The sequence below is a fragment of the Melozone crissalis genome, unplaced genomic scaffold (assembly GCF_028551555.1).
Source record: "Melozone crissalis strain CALT ecotype California unplaced genomic scaffold, PUWL_Pcris_2 ptg000038l_1, whole genome shotgun sequence".
NCBI classification, from domain to species: domain Eukaryota; kingdom Metazoa; phylum Chordata; class Aves; order Passeriformes; family Passerellidae; genus Melozone; species Melozone crissalis.
The window spans coordinates 8,888,147-8,908,087 of NW_026535816.1; the positions used below are offsets into that span (position 1 = coordinate 8,888,147).

The 19,941-nt window shown below is 47.5% G+C and overlaps 1 protein-coding gene across 2 annotated transcripts in view; it reads left to right on the forward strand.

Moving 5' to 3' along the window:
* The first annotated feature begins 2,201 nt into the window (after positions 1-2,201).
* Positions 2,202-19,941, forward strand: part of BDNF (brain derived neurotrophic factor) — a 40,645-nt gene continuing 22,905 nt past the window's right edge. The window contains exon 1 of one of the 2 annotated variants that reach the window (XM_054283678.1): positions 2,202-2,883. In XM_054283678.1, coding sequence (XP_054139653.1) covers positions 2,881-2,883 — 3 coding nt within the window. In that variant the 5' untranslated portion in view covers positions 2,202-2,880. Of the gene's footprint in view, positions 2,884-3,398; positions 3,611-19,941 lie in introns of those variants that run through there. The other variant, XM_054283680.1, reaches the window with a different exon arrangement.

Genomic DNA, 19,941 nt, shown 5'->3' on the forward strand with positions numbered 1-19,941 from the left:
ACTCAGATCCAGTGATTTTTTATGGCTGGTGTCTCAACTTCAGCTCTGGCCCAGCAGAATGTCCTGGGCTGTTCTCTCACCTGTGAGTGCCACTATAAGGAAAGAACTCTGATTGTTTCATACTGCCTCCTCCTACTCATCTTCTGCCAGGCAATTCCCATTCTCCATATAGCACCCCCTATTACCCTACCAATGACCTTTTGTTTTTCCATAGACTTTTGTACCATTCCCTTGATTGCAGCCCAGTTTATTTCATTGATTACACTGACACTATCTAAAGCAATCCCTTCAGCAAACACCTGCTTAATTTGGTCTATTGAGAATGAGATGTGGTGTTGGTGTTATCAGTTGTCCCCTATCCCCAGGGAGGTGGGTGGAGTCCTGTCCTTCAGCAGGAATACTGACCAGGAGCTCTCCTAGTTAGCTGTCCAAAAAAGTGACTTTGCTTGTGGCTCTGTCCCACGTGGTATCCCCAGCAAACACAAGTTCTCCCTGCCTCATCACTGCTGGCAAACCCCATCAGTCTCCTGTAGAAAATGCATCTGCACAGGGCTGAAATGACACCAGGCTACTTCCTGCTCTGGACCTCAGGGGGAAGCTTTGTGGAAGGATTTTTTTTGCTGTAAATTTAATTTTATTACATCAATATGATACTACGACCCCCCAAAGGTTCCTCCTGGGCATCTCTTAACAACTGAGACCTTCATCAGAAAATGAGGATACCTAGAAGTAAGTGAAATGAGGAGTAGGGGAGGAACAGCGCTGCAAAGTGCTTTCTTACAAGTGCTACAGAGGGAATTGCTTTCTCAATCAAAGACTATGTTTCTTGGCTCTAAAATAAGTATGTAGAAATATGTTTTAAATGATAACTTTGTGAAGTTCTCTCTATAAAACACTGAGGACTCCACAGGGTCAAAAACCTTCAAGATTTAGATATGTGTTTATGTAGTCAAAACATGAATTGTGCAACTTACTACCCAAAGCAGATACTACCAAATTATTTTATTCCCCCAAGGAAGAGGCAGGAGCAAATTGCTTAGAAGAATGTGGGAGAAAGCTGAACTCATTGCAGTCTTACCACTTGTTGAAACACTTAGGTTTGGGGGATTTTTTCAATTTTAATGCCACTTAAAACTGGTGTTCCTGACCAGTATTAACACTTGCTATGGGTACTTCCAACTGTCGGGGGGAAACTTCAGCTTCCTGCCTGGGGCTCAGCCCTTGAGGAGGTGTCTCAAGTGACACCGGGTGTCAGCGGCAGGGTGATGTGCCGGGTGCAGGGTTACACCAGCAGCAGCAGCAGGCTCTGCCTGCACATGGCACACGGGCAGGGTGCGATGCACTGAGGGGCTGCCGTGCCTCTCCTCAGGGCAGCTTTGCCGGATGCCACTTTGACTTTTCTTCTAACACCTTGTGCCCAGGACAGCCGAGGCACGAAAGTACCAGCTGTACCAGTCTTAGGGCAGCATCTGCTGGTTATTGCATGGATCAACATAGATGGTTGTCATGGAAGAGGCTGCTTGCTTTGGCTCCCAGGCGGAGGTACCTGGGGCTGGGGGACGGGAGGAACGGGCGCTTGGGAGAGAAATGACCCGTCGGTGTAATTCCAGCACTCAGTCAGGAGAGAACGGGAGCGGACGAGGAGCTCCTCGGTCTTGGTCTCTTTTTTTCCTTATGAGAGGCAGCGCCCATAAACTTTGGCAAGTCCAGGTTCAGTTGACTGCAATTCGCCTTGGAAGCGCAGGAACCCTCCCCACCACCTCCCACAGCCCTTCCCGCACCGCTCCCGCGGGGCTCTCGGAGCCGGGGAGGCGGGGCAGCCGCGGGGAATAAACCCCAGATGCCAAGACAAGATGGGGATGGGGACTCGTGAGCCTGGGCAGGAGTGACCCTGGGGCTCGGCCGCCCCTCTCGGGGAAAGGGGCTGCAGCGGCGCCCAGGTGTGCGGGCGTTCTCGCCGCGCAGGCAGACCGGAATTGGCTTGGCCAGAGAAATCACGGGCGGAGCCGGGGCGCTGCTGGGGGGAAGGGGGGAGAGCAAAGGCAGGAGCCGGGGATGATGCGCTGCCCTCCCCTCCCGAGCTGTGCCTCGGCCGCGGCAGGGGCTCGGAGCCGGCCGGCCGAGCATCCCGCCCCCGGGATGCGCCTCCCGGCGAGGGCGGAGGGAGGAGGGGGAGGAGAGGCGTGCGGGAAGTTGCAACTCGGGAAAGGCAGGGGTTTCGGAAAGGAACTCGTCTTGGCAACTGTGCCACGCTCCTCTTGTGGCAGGACCTAGTATGCAACAAGTCCCTGGAGCACTTCCCGTGAGAGCGCGGTGAACGTGCCACTCAAACGAACAAACGAGCAAACAGCCCCCCAAACGCCGACTTACCTGTCCCGAGCGTAAATCCGCAGAGCCGGCTGGCCGTGCGCGGCCCCGGGAGGTGGAAGGAGGGCGGTGGGAGTCAGGGCGCGCAGCGCAGCGAGCCCGGTCGGCCAGGACTGCGCTCGGGAACTTGGTGTCCCGCTCCGGTTTCCTGGGAGGCGGCTGCGATCATGTTTTATACTGTATTGGTTGGTAACCCCTCTCATTCATTAAGATCACGCAAGAACTCGGAGGGAAACGTGACTCTGAGCTAAGGCGTTTGCGTAAATCTATAGGTTTTTAAAACTCCCTGCCAGTTGCTTTCTGTCTTCTGTAGGCACCAAGGTGGTGGAGAGTTTAAGCTTGCGGATATTGCAAAGGGTTATTAGATTCATAAGTCACACCAAGTGGTGGGCGATCCACTGAGGAAAGCAGAAGTTCTCACATGATGACTTCAAACAAGACACATTACCTTCCAGCATCTGTTGGAGAGACTGGATTTTAAACCACTTCTGTCTCCAGGACAGCAAAGAAACAATGGTGAGTACCTACAAAAAAAAAGCTTATTTTTAATACCCGGAGAGAGAGGAACAAAACAACTACACCAAAAGAGCTCGAGATGCTGCTTAACGACAGGATCTGATATCACGGGCTCGGCTTTCTAGTACTTAATACGCCAAAGAGCGTAACCCGCGGAGGCCGGCAGAATTGTGCTTTAGACGGTGTAACTTTAATTGCGGCGCTCTTTGATTTAGGGCTGCGATGCAAACGGCGCGTCTGAGCCACAAACTTGCAGCTTGCGGCGGCCGGGCGCTCTGCCGCCCGTCCCTCGGCGGGCACCGGGGGGGCCGGGGGCTCGGGGCTGCCCCGGAGGGGGCGGGGAGCGGCGCGGGGAGGCGGCGGCACCGGCGGCGGCACCGGCAGCACCCTGGACAGCGGCGGCGGGGCCGGCTCCGCAGTGCTCCGCGACCCGGCGGGCGCCGGGTGCCGGCTGCCCTCCCCCGCCGAGCCCCGGTGCTGCTTCCACTCCCCTCTCCTCCCCTCCCTCCCCTCCCGCCGCCCTCTCGCCCCAGCTGGAGCTGGGCGAAGTTGAATTCCTAGCGGTGCGGACTGGAATAGGAACAAGAGAGGAGGGATATAAAAAAAAAAAAAAAAAAAAAAAGAGTCTTGCAAGCTCCGGGGGTTGGTTTGACGGTGTCAACTTTGGGAAATGCCAGTATTTATCTCCGCGATCTAGCCACTGCTCGTGGTGTTAGCTGTAACCAAGGTAAGCACAGGGGGGATACCCCCGGCGGCCCCTCTGGCTCCTGCCTCTCCCTCTCTGTGGTGCGGGGATGGGTGCCTGCTCTTCGCCTAGTTTTGTTACCTTGCTGGCTGCTTGGTGTGTGTGAGGGCTAGAGGAGGAAGGAAGGAAAAGCTGGATGAGATTTAACTACGAGTTAACTTAAGTTGCGCCTGATTTAACCTGGGAATCTCCTCTGTGTGTGCATGCTTTGGGCAGAGATGCAACCAAAAGAAGCAGATGCGACGGATTTTTTTTTTCCCTGGCTAAGGATGCAAGTTGATTTTGCATAGCTAAAGAGATGCAGCTGAGCTCTAGCTGGCACTGTGCAGGACTGATCTTTCACAGATAAAGGGACGCAGCTGATCTTTACCTACACGGAGATTAGCTGACCCCTCCGTGTACGCAACCTACGGCTCGAAGGGAGAGCCGTGCATGTATTGCTGATGATCCAATATCCGCATCTACTTTGCTATAATTAATGATGTGTGTGCGCGCGCGTTTGGCAAGGCTGAAACCCAAACGCAGCCCCCCCAACTGGAGATCATTCGGATAAGCTTTCTGCTCATCTCCCTCCCTATCTCTAGTGCCTCCCCCCACCCCTCCCCGCGCTTCCGATTCTTCCTACGTAGAAATGTAGCTAATAATATTTAGTCTCCGGGCTAAAAATAAGCTCTGGAAAGTCAGCAGTTTGGCGGAGCCGCGGCGGCGGCAGCAGCGCTCGCAGGTAGACAGGCTCAGGGGGTCTCGGGCTCCGCACGGAGCCTGAGCATCGCCCCCATCCCCGCTCCGCCGGGGGAGCAGAGCCCGCCCGGAGCCCCGCCGCGCCCGCTCGGCGCACACCGCCCCGGGGAATCCCGGCCGCGGGGAGCCCCCTCCCTGCGAGCCCCCCGCGCCGTCCCTGCGGCAGCGCCCCGCGCCGGCCCCGCTGCGGAGCGAGGGCGGATCCCGGCCCCGCGCCCCCGCCTCCCGCCGTGCTCCCTCCCGCTCGGCTCGCACGTAGCGCCGCCGGGCAGGGAAGCCCCCGGCAGGCGGGAGGGAAGGCAGGAAGGAGGGAAGGATGGATGGATGGAGGCCGGCCCGCCCCGGCGCGCAGCAGGGCGGAGACGCCGCGCAGGCACCGCGCCCGCCGGGCCGGGCCGGGCCGCCCCCGCCGGCGTCCCCCGGGTCCCCCCGCCCTCCCCAGCGCGGTTGCCACAGCGACCGCCTCCCCCCGGGAGCTCCGTGCTGCGGAAGCGGGGCGCGGTGCCCAGGGATGGGATGGGATGGGACGGGGGCGCCGGGGATACCGGCCCTCCGCCGCCCCCTCCGCCCCGCGGCCCCGGTCCCTGGACGGCGGCACCGGAGCCGCACCGGGCACGGCGCTGCCAAAATGCCAAAATGGAGGCGGCGCAGGACGGGGCTCGCTCCGGATAAAGTCGGGCATCTGCCGCCTGTGCTGCGGCCGTGTCCGCCCCGGGCTCCGGCCGGTAACGGGGAGCAGCCGCACGCCTGCCGGGAGATGCGCTACCGGCGGCCTTGGCTTAGCGCCGTCCCCCTTTACACCCGCCGGGCCGGCCGGAGGAGGGAGCGGCAGCATCCCTCCGTGGATTTTTCCATTTCCACCTGGAGAACTCGCGTTTGCTGGGGATACCTGTCAGGGTGTCGTAGGAGGCAGGTCTCAGCAGCATCCTTCGGCAGGAGGCTGGGTGACACTCAAGCACTCATGATTTGCAGTATTGGTCTCATTAAATTCATAATGAAACGTCCTCTGACCTTTTTTCACTTAGGGAAAAGTAATGTGGTAGAGCCAATATTTCAACACATCCACTCTGAACTAGAGGTTGATGAGCCCTACGAAAAATCTACCCACTTCCCAAAATAATTTTTTTTCTGTTATCTAGGAGGTTGTCAAGGAGCTTCTAGTTAAGTGAATTTTCCACTCCATGCATAATTTTGTGTATCTTCCTGTATTTTAAGTTTGCATTCATTACTTTCTTGCCAGCTCTTACAAAACTCCAGCATTTCCCTTTCTGCCTCTGTTGCCATGTTTCTCTGGAATTCTAATCATTCTCTGCAGAGAGGCCTGGGATGGACGGCTGCTAACAAATGACACGGGCCGGTTTTGGTCCCATCCTGGTGACTCATACCTTCATCTGCAAGTAGCTTTATTGATTTTAGTATCTCCTGTTTCTCCAGGAGCTGTCACTGCTTTGGTGGTGGTTCATCACCACCTTTCATCTCTTACAGTTATGGTACTGTAAAATGGCCAATGTCCTTGGACTATGTCTTCATCCTCCAAAGTTTTGGTGTGGCAGTCTTTTTTTGCCTTTTTTTAAGGTTTTCTTTTACCTGGTACCACAAGTGTTGGCTTCAGTGGTTTGGTGTCTGTCAGGTGTCTGTGCTCAGCACAAGATGGTTTTTATAATATATGGTGTTTGACACAGGCCGTGTCTCTATGCAAGTTTGCCATTCTCAGCAGCTCACCATTTGGATAACCTTTTGATTTTTAGGATTGCTCAACAATTTCCTGTTTCAAACAGTCTGATATTTCTCACTATTTATTTTTAGTGGCCAGCATTCACAGGCATGTATGCCAGTGGATTAATGTCTAGCATTTCATTAATCTGAGGTGGCTGGGTGCATACATTTGGCTTTGTACAGGGAGTCCTTTTTTTTTTTTTCTCCTTTCTTTATCACATTAATGCTGTTGAGCTCTTAGAAATGCACTAAGAAAATGCCGACTGGCTGCCAATCAGTAACCATAAGTTGCTTCCTAAATACAGTGGCATATGGTTGCCCTGCCATGAGAAATTCTGGAAAGGTGGATAAATCCCGAGGGACAGATTTTCCTCGGAGCTGTAAGTCTTACCATGAATCATTGTAGTAAATCACCACTAAGCACTTGAAGATGTAGCTGCTAGAATTTTTATTTTTTTTAATCAGCTACGCAAACAAAGAGAGCATCCCTAAGATTTCAGGAGAACTAGTTCATTCCTCTGGCAAAAAATAGTAACGTCAAGTGCAGTAAACAGCATCTGCAAGAAACAGTACCTATCAAAGTTGTTGAAAATCAGTAGATTCCCCAGACCTCGTGAATGAGACAGGTAATGCAAGGTAAAAGATGTCTGAAAAGACACTTTCACGGCTCCCTCCCCTTTGAGCTAACATTAGACTGGGGCTAAGAAACTGGGGCTGGCAAAAGCAGGCTTGTCAAAGTGGTCCTTAAAATGGATTTGATGGCTTTTGGGGCATGGAGAGCTAGAAAGGAAGAGTGGAGAAGTGCAGGGCTGGTTTTGTAATGCTTGTTTTCATTTGTGGTCAGCAAGTCCAGCTCACAATAAGGACTGCAGAAGATGGGCAGAAGAAATGTCAATGAAAAGGTAATAATTGTATGCCTGGAAGTAAGATTTTGGAACAAGTGTGGGTATCCCATATTTCTCTCATGTTTGGTTTTCCAAATATTTTTACCCTTCCTTTCTGCATCTCTCCCACCACATTGCTGGGAGTAGTGAAGTGCCCTGGCAGGGGGATGTCAGGGAGCATCCTGCAGCCTCCAGGGCACGTGATGGACAGGGTCACTGGCAAGCTGCTCGCCACCTTTGGTGAATTCCTACACCCACGTGCCAGCAGCAAGGTGTAGGGTAGGGGACAGGCTTCTCCCATGAACTGAAAATATCTCTGAGACATACTTCTGCAAAATGATAGCCAGGAAAACATACCGACTGACATGGAGTTCATATAACAACTGCCCACCCATTTCATTATTTCACAAATGTGTGATTCTTGCTTGTGAGCTGTCACCATTAACATTTCCATCTGTCTCAATATTGCTTCTATTCTTAGTTGCTTTGTGATAGATGTAGGTGTATGAAAAAGATTTTCCCTCCCTCCTTGTGTCGTGAAGTAAAATAAGTGAAAGCCACATATATGTATCCACACATTTTCATGCAGGCAGCCAGAAATAGAGGCACTTTCATGGCACTCCCATTACTAGATGTAGAGGGGAAGTAAGAAGCACACGTCTGTGGCCTCTTGGTGCTGCTGGAACAGGCACCATAACGGGGAAAAACATAAATAAGTCAAAATCTAGCTGCAAAAGAACAATGTTGCTTTGATCTCCTTTTGAATATGCAGTTGGAGAGACCTATTTTCCCAACCATGTAAGTATGGGAATAATTTTACTTATCATGTAATCCTAATTGGTCTTTTCCTGAGGCAATCTCAAAGGGAAAATAGCTGTGACATGCTTTGGTGTTGAAAGGATCAGGTCCTCAGCTGTGTAGGTATTTCTAAACTTAGACCTTTGAAGCCGCTCATTGCTTGGACAAACAGAAAACTCTCTGCAATGTAGGCACAACCTGCTCTTCTCAGCATGTCTGTGCCAGGAGTGGCATCGGTGGCAATGACCAGACATGGCACAGGAGTCTCCAGCAGGAGCACATCTGCTTCCAGCCACGTTATCCCTGCTGGCATTTGAGCTTCATGTTTCTCATGCAGAGTGCAAATTTACAGTCCCTCGTTGGAAGAAGTCTCTGAAGTGGCTGGTGGGTGTGAGGCATCTTCACCCTGGCACTGGTGCTTCCAGAGGGAAGGGATGTGGTCCCAGCTGGGCTGTGGGGCCTGGGGCAGAGCCTGGGGGCCAGGGCAGTGCCCCAGAGCCAGCTGTGCTGTCAGGGAGGGGTTTCCTGCTGTGTTGGCTCTTGTGGGGAGCACTGGCGCAGGGACTGCAGTAGGCCAAGCTCTTGCCATGAGTGGCCAAGTGTACACTTTCTGTTCCCTCTGCTTTTGCATAGTGTGGCCTGTCTTGTTTTTGGTTTTTTTTTTCCTTCTCAAAATAGCACACAAACCCCCAATTTAACAAGCATAAACCATGCACTCTGGCCTCCAATTTATTTTGACATTTGGCAAGAATGATTTTGCAACGTGTTCATTAAGTCATAACATTTTTGCTACTTTCCCATTCCAGCTGCTTATTGACTGTAGCACATGTGAAAATAACGAAGTTATTTATTCTCCAAATGGACAATAGACCCCAAAACTCCCAAGAAATTGCATTGTTTATGGATGCAATGTATGCAGAGACTTTTAAGGGCCTAGGTCTTCCCTGACTGTAAGAAAAATGGTTCATTTCTGAAAGGGGTGAAGAGGGGTTTATCATCCACTAAAATGTTAAAAGGATTGTTCAGTTAAGGAGGTCTCATCAGACCAGTTGTTTCTTCTTTGTTAAACAGAGCCTTTGTGGGATTTGGGAATAATGCAGTAAAAAGTTATGGTAGTAGATAATTAGATGGACCAGCTAAAAGCAATATGAAAGGGGGCTGGTAGCACAGGGATTACAGAAGGTGTGTGGGCATTTTGACATCCAGAAAACATTATAGATCTGGTCTCAGCTACCTCAGTCTCATGATGATAATTAAGAAATGTGGGTGTAGAAAAGATCTTTGCACGGTTTGGTTGGATTATTGCTGCAGTTCAGAACACAATTGACAGAGACACCCACATTGGACATGATTGCCCTTTGATGAGGCAGATACTGACTTTTTAAAGCTGACACAGTTAAAATTATGTCCAAAGTTTATGGGGCCAAAAGCTTCTCACTAGACTCCATTATTATAACAAATGGTAAGCTGCAAATTGAAGCAGTTAAAAAAAATGGGTGAGGCATGCTGAGGTGGAAGGGACCCTGGCAGTGGGAAGGCTTCAGGATAAACTTTTCTCTCATCTGTTTGGCAAGAGTAGAAGTGGCACATAGGCAGTGTCTGTGAAAGGGGGCTGCCTTTCTCTGTGTGTGTTTGTGCTCCCCAGAGGCACACAGCAGGGAGGAGCAGCCAGGTTGGTTCCTTGGATGAGCCACAGCAAACCCAAGCTCCTGTGCAGCTCGTGTGCTGCGTGGCAGATCCTCCCAGCCCCTCCACCTCCATTTGTCCGTGCAGAGGTGGGACCAAGCCCCACCCTGAGCACTGAGTGAGGGGAAATATGCCACCAATTTAAACCAGAGCAAAACCCAACCACAAAGCTCACAGCCTTTTATCTGAAGGATATGTTTTTAAGAAACATTTGAGAATGGGAAGAGAACGATGGAGGCTGTTTAGATGGTTACTGCTCAAGTTAAGGCATAGCAGTATAGCTTCACATGCTGCCTCTTGCAGTGTATTATTCTAATATTAGAGCCACTAAACCTGTACAGCCATGGAAATGTCAAAATATTGACGTCAGTCCTGATCCTGCATTCAGGTTTCTTTATCCTTTTACGTGTTTCACCCCTTGAAACAGCAGCAGGAGGAGGAGGTTGTATGGTGGCCCACAAGCAGTTCTGCATCTGTCACTTAGCTCCCATTCAGATTTCCTCTCAGGAATAAGAAAAGGCCACACATTGTCAAGGCAGACAGAGCTGGGAAAATATTTGACATTTCAAAATTAATTTTTTTTTCCAGTATTTTTTCAGCACAAACTGAGTTCTCTATTGTTTAACAGAGTATTCAAAGAGGCTTTCAGTGCTTCTCTCTAAAGCTATCCTCAATAATCTGACAATGACATTTGATAAAATATTCAGATTCAAACCCAAACAATATCATGAAAAGACAATGGATTTAATGGATTTCAGGTAAACAGGTGGCTACCAAGGGAAAGGGGAAAAAAGGCAGCTGTTTTCTGATAGCAAATGCCTTTTGAAACCCAACCAACTCTACTGAGAATGAGATGAAGCAAGAGACATGAGCAGAGGTCAAGAGGCTGGAGCTGCTCATGTGTTGGTTTGCTCTGTAAAATACATGTTCACTCACGCCTGCCAAAAGTCTATAAAACCATCTGAGAGAGTATTTGGCTGAATTTTGTGAACAGATAGCTGATAATATAGTATTGACCAAGAAAACAGAAAGATTTAGCAGTTTTTAAATGAGGCTAAATTCTAGGTTTGAAATTTTCCAGTGGATGCTGATACATCTCAAATGTCTTTTGCTACTGTACCAATCCCTTGCTGTAGCCTGAAGTGTGATAGCCTTTACTATATTGCTGAAAACTTATTGCATCAAAGAGGGAAAAAAACCTACTGTGTCTATTGGTCATCCTCAGAGAATGAATTTTACAGTATTTTCCATATTAATGGCTTTTTGTGCCCCAGATTTGGTTTGTTTACTGAGACATTTTAAGTGCTTGCAGCATGCTCATCATTGATCACTGTTTTTGAACACTTTTTAAAAGTGACATGAATAACCTCTGTCACAGGTTTTGTTCTCATCCTCTTCTGAGGGAACAAGTACTGCATTCTAGGATTTTTCCCTAGTTTTAGTTTTTGAGGGGTTTAGTTGCTGTGCATAAGTCTTTCACGAAGATCTTTGTTGTAGCAGGAGGTAAAGTTTAATCCTAGTTTCACCTCTTTTCTTTCTGTGTTTGCTCCTGCACCAGTCACTCTATCCACAGGCTATTCCCCAGGCAGATCTGATTCTCTGGCCCTTCCTGCCCACCACCTGTTGTTTTCCTCTCCCAAATCCTTCACCTGGACTCAGTCAGCTGTCCAGCCATGCTCATAGCTTTTCTCACCTCTTTTTCTGAGCTCTTTTAAAGACACAAATGTCTCTGACTTCAGAAGAGCTTTTAATTCCCAGTCCACTGCCTTTGGCACCTAATGGTTATTTTTGTCATCTACTTTCCCATCAAAGTATTTCTGCAGCACTCCCTTAAGAAAATTCTGCTGGCTCCCAGATTTTAAGGAAGCCAAAACATCTGACAAGAAGGCTAAGTCCCTAAAAAAAAAAAACAAACCCAGGAAGTTCATTTGGAGTGGCCAGAATTTCCTATTCATTTTCTGTAGGGACAAAGAGGGAAGAAATTCAGACTGATGTGAGGCCTTCAGGCCAGGAGAAAGGATGTGGAGTGCAAATTCAGAGTCTCCTGACAGAGAAAGTCTCTGAAATGGCTGATGGGTGTGATGCATCCCATGATGGACCTTTCCAAATTATTTTCTTTGGATGCATCAGCTTGTCCAAGAGCAGCAGGGCAGGACCAAAGCTGTGTTCCTGCTCAGCTCCTGAGTCTCCAGGGACCCTGGCAGCTGCCTGGGGCTCTCACTGGCCTCAGATCCTTCCTGCAGGGCTCCTGGCACCCCCATGGGGCTCTGCCAGCAAGGAGGTGTGGGAAGGGCAAGCAGAAGTGGTGGAAAGTGCTGGAGTCCTGGCTGGAGCCCTCCCACACTGGGGGAGCAGTGCTTGGATGGAAAAGGAACAGCACTGAGTCTTGCCTGGTGTGGAAGAGCACAGGGTGAAGGCTCTTCCCTTTCCTTTGCCTTCCCAACAGGCAATCTGGCAATCCCTCAGCCATCTGCAAGTGTCCTGCCCCCTTTGCTTGAAGCCTTGCTGGGGGAAGGTGCCCACCGCCCTCCCAGTCCATGCTTTTCGTGGGGTGTTAGGAAAGATGAGTGGTCAGTTAAAATTCCATCAGCTAAATGTAGATGAAGGTCCAGCAGCAGTTAGCCAGACCATGAGAATGGGTATTTCATCTGCTTGTCTTTCATTTGTGTCAGCACTCAGGCTGAGCCCTTTTTCCTGGGTCTCTGTAAGCCTGTCAGTTCATGGAATTAACATTAATTTATGTAATTAATGTTCCTTTTCTGCCAGGGTGAGGGTCTGGCAAAAGCACAGCAAACCCCAACTGCAAAGTGAACTGTGGTGTCAGCTACATGCTTCCCCAGCTCAGGTAGCTGGTGCAATTTTCTGGCAGCAAATGGGGTCTAAATCAAGAAACTAATCAGAAAGAAGCCTGAAAATTGTACTGGCTCTTATTTACTTTCTTTTATCTTGATACAACTTCTTAAAAGAATATTTTCAACAGATCCTTTAAACATTTGTAGTAAGAGGCAATAGACAAAATGTCATAATTTCCATATGAAGGAGTGCAATTCCTATATAAAAAAGGCATTTTATCCTAATATGGTCTCAGAGTCTAAGTAACGTATTCTGTCACAAGAACTTTTGCATCAAAACAATTTTTCTGTTTCATATCCAAGAAGAAATGTTGAATATTTAAATTCCACATTCTTTTTGATCTTAATTCCCTTCACAGAAGAGCTCTTTAGGTCTCATCAATGTGCTCTAGGTGCAATATCTGAGTATATTTTTCATATTACGGGATCTAACCCAAATTAAGAAACCAAAGGGGAAGGAGCTATACATGCCTGGAAGGGAAAATGATTCTGCTTGGAGTGCATAGCAGGGGAAAGCATCAAACTGAAACATAACAAAAGTCTAAAATAAGGGGTTTAATGCCTTGGTGCAAAGTCCTTGCTGGAAACCTAGCATTTGGCTCCCTTCTGATTTAAAAACTTTGCATTCCTGCTGACTTCAGTGGTGTTTATGTTCAAATAAGTAAAGGCACCATGAGGCCATATAGTACAACTGCAATTTGCAATAAATTATAGCAGATTAAACAGCCAGCTAATGAAATACAAAGAGGTGTTTAAAACACTCCCATGTAAGCATTTACCTTCCAGATGTATAAACTATGTGAAAAATAAACATTGTCCAGAAAATAAATGTATATTATGTTGTTTATGAGTTTATACTCTAATGGCACAAGTCCTGAACCACCAAGGCCCCACTAAATGTCTTGCCAAAGCCAGGGGTAAATTTTACTTGGGTATTCTTTGAGTCTTTGATATCCAACAGGACCTAAAATACTAAAAATACAGAGCCTTTGAGCATCAGAATGCAGGATTGCTTCAGATTATATTCAAATGACGTTTGTGGTGGTGGCCCTGTCTCCACTGCTGGGTGTGCCCACCCCTCAAAAGCCATCCTGACCTTGAGCAGGCTGGGCAGAGAAATCAATGTGTTTCCCCATTTGAGAAATGGTGTGGAATGTGAGGAAAGTTATTTTAAAATAGCTTAAAATTTGTATTGATTTTGTGGGTCGGTATTTCAGGATTTGTGAATTCCCAAGTAGCCATACATCCACCTGGGCTTTGTTCCCCTCTCTCTGCATCTGGAAATGATGGTCTGAGCACATCACATGCTGTAGAGAGAGAACCAGCCATGCATCCAGCTACTCCCATGCTGTGCTAGTGAGGAGGAAATTTGTGTTTTAATAGTAGTACCAAAACCCCAGCTGTACTGGCACTATTTAAAGCAATTCTGCCATGCAAGTCAGTGAAACAATTTCACCTGGCCAGTGCAGAGTTAATAAGAGCCCCGGTGCAATTCCTGCTCCTTGGAGCTGGGTGCTGTAGTGGGAGGACAGAGGAAGTGAGGACTGCACCTTCTTTGTTGCCTTTTTTGTGTATTAGCACGCCCTGAGGAGTGGGTGAGCAGCACCCCTCTGCCATGGAAGAGCAGACCATTCCTTTCACTTGGACAAATGAGAATTCCTGGGCAGACACATTGATCTCCAGAGGGGAAGGCAACACACAGTGTGCTCCCAGCCATTAAATTACCCAAGGAATAACAATCCCAAGTATTCAACATGCAGAAATTACACCACACAAATGAAATGTTTCAGTCAAGGGAAACTTTTGCTTTGATGTGACTAATCCAGCACCTGTTTCTTGAGCCACAAGTCACAGTGACTGGAGGAGGAGAACCTAATGGGGTCTGAGCTTCATTTTGAGGACTCTCTTTAATGCCTGTTGCTGCATTGATAATTTTAGTTTGCAATTAACAAAAATATCTACTGTTTTGGAGACACTTCTCTCTTTAGTGCTTTAGGTGGTTAACATAGAAAATGTAACATGGAAAATGTTTTGAACTCTTATGTTTTGTTTCTTAGGTGAAATAGCTCAATAAGCTATTTAAAGAAAAAATATCCTGAATTTATCTTTAAACATATCAGGTTGTTTAAAGCATTGGTGTGGCTCTGCTTTGAAAAAGGACGGAGCCAAAGTAGCTTAACCCCTTCGGAAGGAGGAAGACAACCATCTAAGTGCAGCATAAAATATGTTAATCTGAAAGTCCTGAAGGGCAGGAGAGCCAGCAGAACTATTTAATGTTTACACATGCTTTGCATTCCCAAGGATTTCTGTGTACCCAAGGAGGATCCCTCCTGCCAGCCCCTGGCAGAGTGGCACCCCGTGGGTGGTGGGCACCCCGGGACAGCCCCTGGCCCTGGTGCCAAGCTCCGCCTGCACCTTCCCTCCCCTCCCCAGCTGCTTGCAGATCCCTTATCGCCCATAACCCTCGGGCAGTATCGCTGAGCTGCTGCACCTGGCCAAGGCAGAGCTTGATGCCAGAGGAGATCGTTGTGGCTTCAATAGGAATAAGCTGCAAAAGGGCATTCGTAGGGCTGTGGACTTGGGATTTTGGGGCTTGCTTATTTTTAGCACACACTCAAAATAAGCTCTCTGAAGTTATGCACTGAGCAGGGTTTGCTAAGACATAAACCTGCTCTGATAAGATGCCTGGCTAAGTTTATAAAGCCCTTGGAATCTGATCCCTTTAAATATTAAAAATAATCCACTATATTGCATCTAACTGAAACCCACTGAATACTTAGGGGAAAGGAGAGAAGAGTCAATCCCAACACCTTTCACCCACAAGTGCAGCACCAGTTTTCTGATCTCCTTTAATCCTAGAGCTCCAATGGCCTGATTCGTCACAGGAGTGCATCTCTAGCCATCTAACCTTTCCACACCTGGCTCAGGTTTCCACCATCCCAAGGAATCACACACAACCTCTTTGGGGAAGAGGGGATTTTCTTCTCCCTTCCCATGTCTGCTGCTCCCTCAGAGTGTGCATTTTTGTTGTTCTTGTCCCATGCCCTCTTTTCTGTCTGCTGGGCTGGAGCCTTGGCTGGGCTGTTGGCAGGAGGCTCAGGCACTGCACGCCAGACACCTGGCGCACTGATACTCCTGGGCACAGCCCAGACACTTTCCTCTTTGCTCAGGTAGTGGGTGTTTAATGCTTCCAAAACAACAGCAGTAAGGCAGAGACACTCAGGAGATGAATTGCCAGCTTTAGTGAATGTCAGAGCATCAGGAAATGACAAACCAAACTTTTAATGTTTCTGCGGGGTTGGATTCATTCTCTCCTTACTTTTTTTTTTTTCTTGTTCTCACTTTTTGTTTTTCTGTGCCATCATCCTCAGTAGCTGCCCTGCACTCCAGAGTGTGGGGCAAGCCTGGCCATGGGAGAGGTGAAAGAAGGAAGGGTGAGTTATCCTCCTGGCTTCCCTCAGCCCTTCACGTGGGCTTTAGGGGTCCCTCTGTCCCAGCAGAGCATGGAGATCATGCAAAACCCCAAAAGAAAAGCCCAGAGGTTCGGATAGGGAGGGTTTGGGGTGTGTGTGCACGTCACTGCAGGTGGTATTGCCACATATCACACGTTCTATTTCCACAACACTTCATGCCAGAGCAGAAACAGCTACATGAGCAGTGGCGAGGAACAAACCCGGACCTGGCATGCTCACCAACAAGTATGTTCATGAGCAGCTTAATAGATGGATGTGTGATAGACACATGCATTTCCTTGTTTGCAAAAGGCTAATCTGCACCTACCACAGAACTCTGTCAGAGAAATGGTTTCATGCACATAAATTGTGCTGAAATCCCTGATTAGAAGGCATGGGACAAGATTCAGGGTACAGATCCTGCCATGGGATGGAAAGCTGGCATACCTTTAGCAGACATGAGAAGAAAACAATTATTTTAATTATTGGTTAGAGTTTTAAAATCACTTTTGCTGTAGCTGCAGGGTGACAATTCTGAGCTATTAAGTGGTATTTTCTCCAGGAAAAATGTTGTGGTTTTGGTGCCTGCGATTCAAAGAGTAGCTTTTCCTGCTTTATCGTGTGTACATGCAGCCACCAAACCATGTCTAAGATCTTTGGGTTTGTATTCCCATCCTTGCTGTTTCACTTAATACTTTCCCTGCTAAAATGAGGCCTCTCAAGAACTGCTGTTCACTGAAGGTGAAATTATGCTTGAAATTAAGAGCCAGCTACCCTGCACTACTTAAGGCACTGTAAGGGTCTGTTCTGGTCAGCCAGCAAGCTGCTTGCAGAGCAGAACAGCAGCAGCTCTGTGGGCTGAACCAATGTAAACCTTGGGCTGGTGAGACCCAAGAGCCAGCAGCTCCAGGCCATTGACACAACACTGAGGGCTGGCAGGGGCTGTGCCCACAGCTTGGCCAACCCCTGAATGCAAGGGGAAGTCACCCCCACAATCTTTGTCTCTTCATCTCTCAGTCAAAGCCTCTAAAATACAAAGATTTTACAAAGTTACACAGAATTTGGCTTTGGTCCTCAAAGATGCTGAAGTTTTTCCAGGGCACTGACGTTGGTGTGGGGCACTAGGGGCTCTCTTGTGTGTGCTGCAGCCACTGAATCATTGCAGAGCAGCATCATAGCCCTGTCATCCTACAAATGCACCATGTCTGCAACCCTGGCTGTGTATATAACTTGTGTATATAATCCGCTGCAATTCTTAGCATTGCTGGAGTGGGAAAAGTTTATTTCCATGAATTTTCCATCTCTTTAATGTGAAAAAAATAGCAAATAAAGGTAACTAGGAAACATGAATAAATATAATCAAATATAAAATGCTTGTAATGATAGAAGGAATTACTTCAGCCAATTAAAATTTTAAACAGAAAAAAAACCCTGTAGCATCAAAACCCGAGTACATCAATAGCATTGTCCTTTTTGTAATCAGGATTAGTTTATATTTCCTGACAGCCAAGTGAGAAGAATTCCAAATTACAGCTTCTTGACCTTTTTCTCATTCAAAAACAGGCCAAGATCCTACGTGAATAAAATGGGGAGTGTAAAGACAGTCTGGGGGAGGGGAGACTCAATCACCCACTGCCTTTTGTCTAATTATGTATCTTTTATGAATGTTACTCTTTTCAAATATTGACTTTTTTATTGCTTCTCCTACAATTGCAATGGGGGAATTTAAGAGCCCCACAAACTACTTTATCATATAATTAGTTTATCAGTAAATTTGGACCTCATACATCAATCATTATAATGCATAAACCTCCGCTGAGACAGAAACCAGGTGTGCGTGCTTCTGCTTCCTTCTTTATAGTATCTACAGCATCATTAGTGCCTATGCTACAGTTTAAATTGAATTCAGCAAAAAGCAATGGTCTTACTCTCCTGCAAGCAATATTACTTCAGGGATAAATCAACATTTTATTGATTGACAACTCATACTCTTTTCCTGCTGCTCTTTGGAAAACGGCAAAGTAGTATTTGTGTATGCAAAAAATTATTTTAATTAGTCATGAATAGAAAAAACACTTGGTTCCAAGGTGAATGCTTAAAGTGGGCATACTAAGAGGCTTGATACACTGAATTATCTGAAACCACCAGAATAGGATCTGCCTGCCCTTTTCATCCCCATGCAATTGTGGTGTGACTTTCTTTCCAAGAGCCTCTTACATGTGACATCTGTACAATCCAAATGGGAGAAACAACAAGAGAGAACTCCTTTTGGGTCTACCCAGAAAACATCAGGATGCCTGACCTTTGCATCCTATGTATCCCACAAATCCCAAAGGGGATGGTTCATGTAACCTCCAAATTTATAGTGCATTTTATGGACTAAGGAGTGGAGCTCCAACCAGAGCAGTCTCCATGTCCCCAGGACTATCAGTTGCTTCACAAACTGATACCTTGAAGACACAGTTTTTGGGGGTTCATTCATAAAAATTCTCTTGGAAGTCAGGGTCTGATTTAACAATATGGAACCTAGCTTGCATGTGCAGTAAAAATCCAAACAAGTCATTATTTACGCTATTTTTCATTTTGTGAGTAATCAAGCACTGGCTGGTAATAATGCTCCAAGGGCTGATTACACCAGCAAGAAACAGCAGCTCCTCTGACCACACCTCTTCCCTGGGAAAATCTCTACACTGATGCAAAAGGCAACACGTTTGTAGCAGAGAAAAGTGGGAATTTCATGGTTGCATGGAATTAATGGTCCTCATGTTCTCAGCAGAGCTGAGCTGAAGGCGCTTCCCACAGAGTGAGCACTTGTCAGGCTGTCTGTAACATGCTTCCTTTCCAAAATCTAAAAAAAAAACAAAAAAAATCTGATTGCAAGCAGATTTTTTTCAGAGTATATCCCTTCTCCTTCACACCTGAGAAAAAGCCAGCAGTGTTTGTAAAGCACGATATTTGCTGCTGCTCATCTGCATGCCTGGTGTCCTAGCAGAAGAGCCTTTCCTCCAGGAATAACAAGTGTGCAATGTATTACATTACAGCTCAAAGTATCCTCTCCTGCTGCTGTTTAACTTGTCTGCTAGATCATCCAAATACTTGCACTCACCACCTTATAAACACGGAATATTGGAACTGTGCTGTTCTGTGGCTGTGCAAAAGGGCTGCTGAAAGCGGGCTGCCTTGGTGAAATCAGGTACCCACACTAACACAGTCACACCTGGAAAGTTAAACGGTGCTGTGGAGTAAAGGCTAAAACAGAAAAATAAAATGCACACATTAACTTTGCAGATTCCAGGTACAACCACGGGTTTGAAACGCCTCTGGAAGATCCACCCGGCATTGTTGCTGGGAGTTGTAAGCTTATACTGGGGAAAGGAGTGGTTGATGTATCGCCAGTGGCAGAATTTGAATAACACAGAAATAGCAGAGCAGGACTTGGCCTGAAGAGCTACCTGGATTAGTGACTCTCCATCAGCCAGCAAGGGCTGGACGTGATTCCTCAGGCCCAGGCTGTTAGTGAAGGCTTTGAAAATGTCTCCTTTCTCATAAATTGGATAGATTTGGACTGGAAAACACTAAGACAAAAAGAGGTAGAACTGTCTTCACGCTCGCTGACATTTTTAGTTCAAACACGCGAAACCAAACCCCCAAGTGCAAGGAGGATGGTGATGTGGTAGTCAAGCATGATTTTTTTTAAGTTCTTAAAGCTGCAAAGGTTATTAACCACCAGGAATCTTTCCTTTAATATATATTAAAAGCTGATTTATATGGAAGGCCTTAGGTGTACTCGAATTTCAAACACCTGGGTTATTTTCTTTACTGATAAATGCAGGTGTTTCATACCAAAAGCTCACAGGCAATCAGACTGTCTGAGGGCAGCAATGAATTGCACACATTTCTCCTAGGATAAATAAATTTTCACAAGTGCGTGGAGTGAATGGCCCCTTGGCATTAATTGCAAATTAGATGGCAGTCAGGGTTTGAGGCGTGGAAAAAATACGTTGTTTTAACCAGTTCGTGAAAGAGTTGTGCTAGCTTCTCCTGAAAATCAGCTGTTTCCAATTTTGCCTGTGAGGGAAGAGGGAAGGGAAGAGGCGAGGCTGCCGGAGCCCATGCCAGGCAGGGGGTGAAGCCGGCTCCTCTCGCACGGCTCGGCTCGGTTCGCTCCAGCCGGCGGCACACGC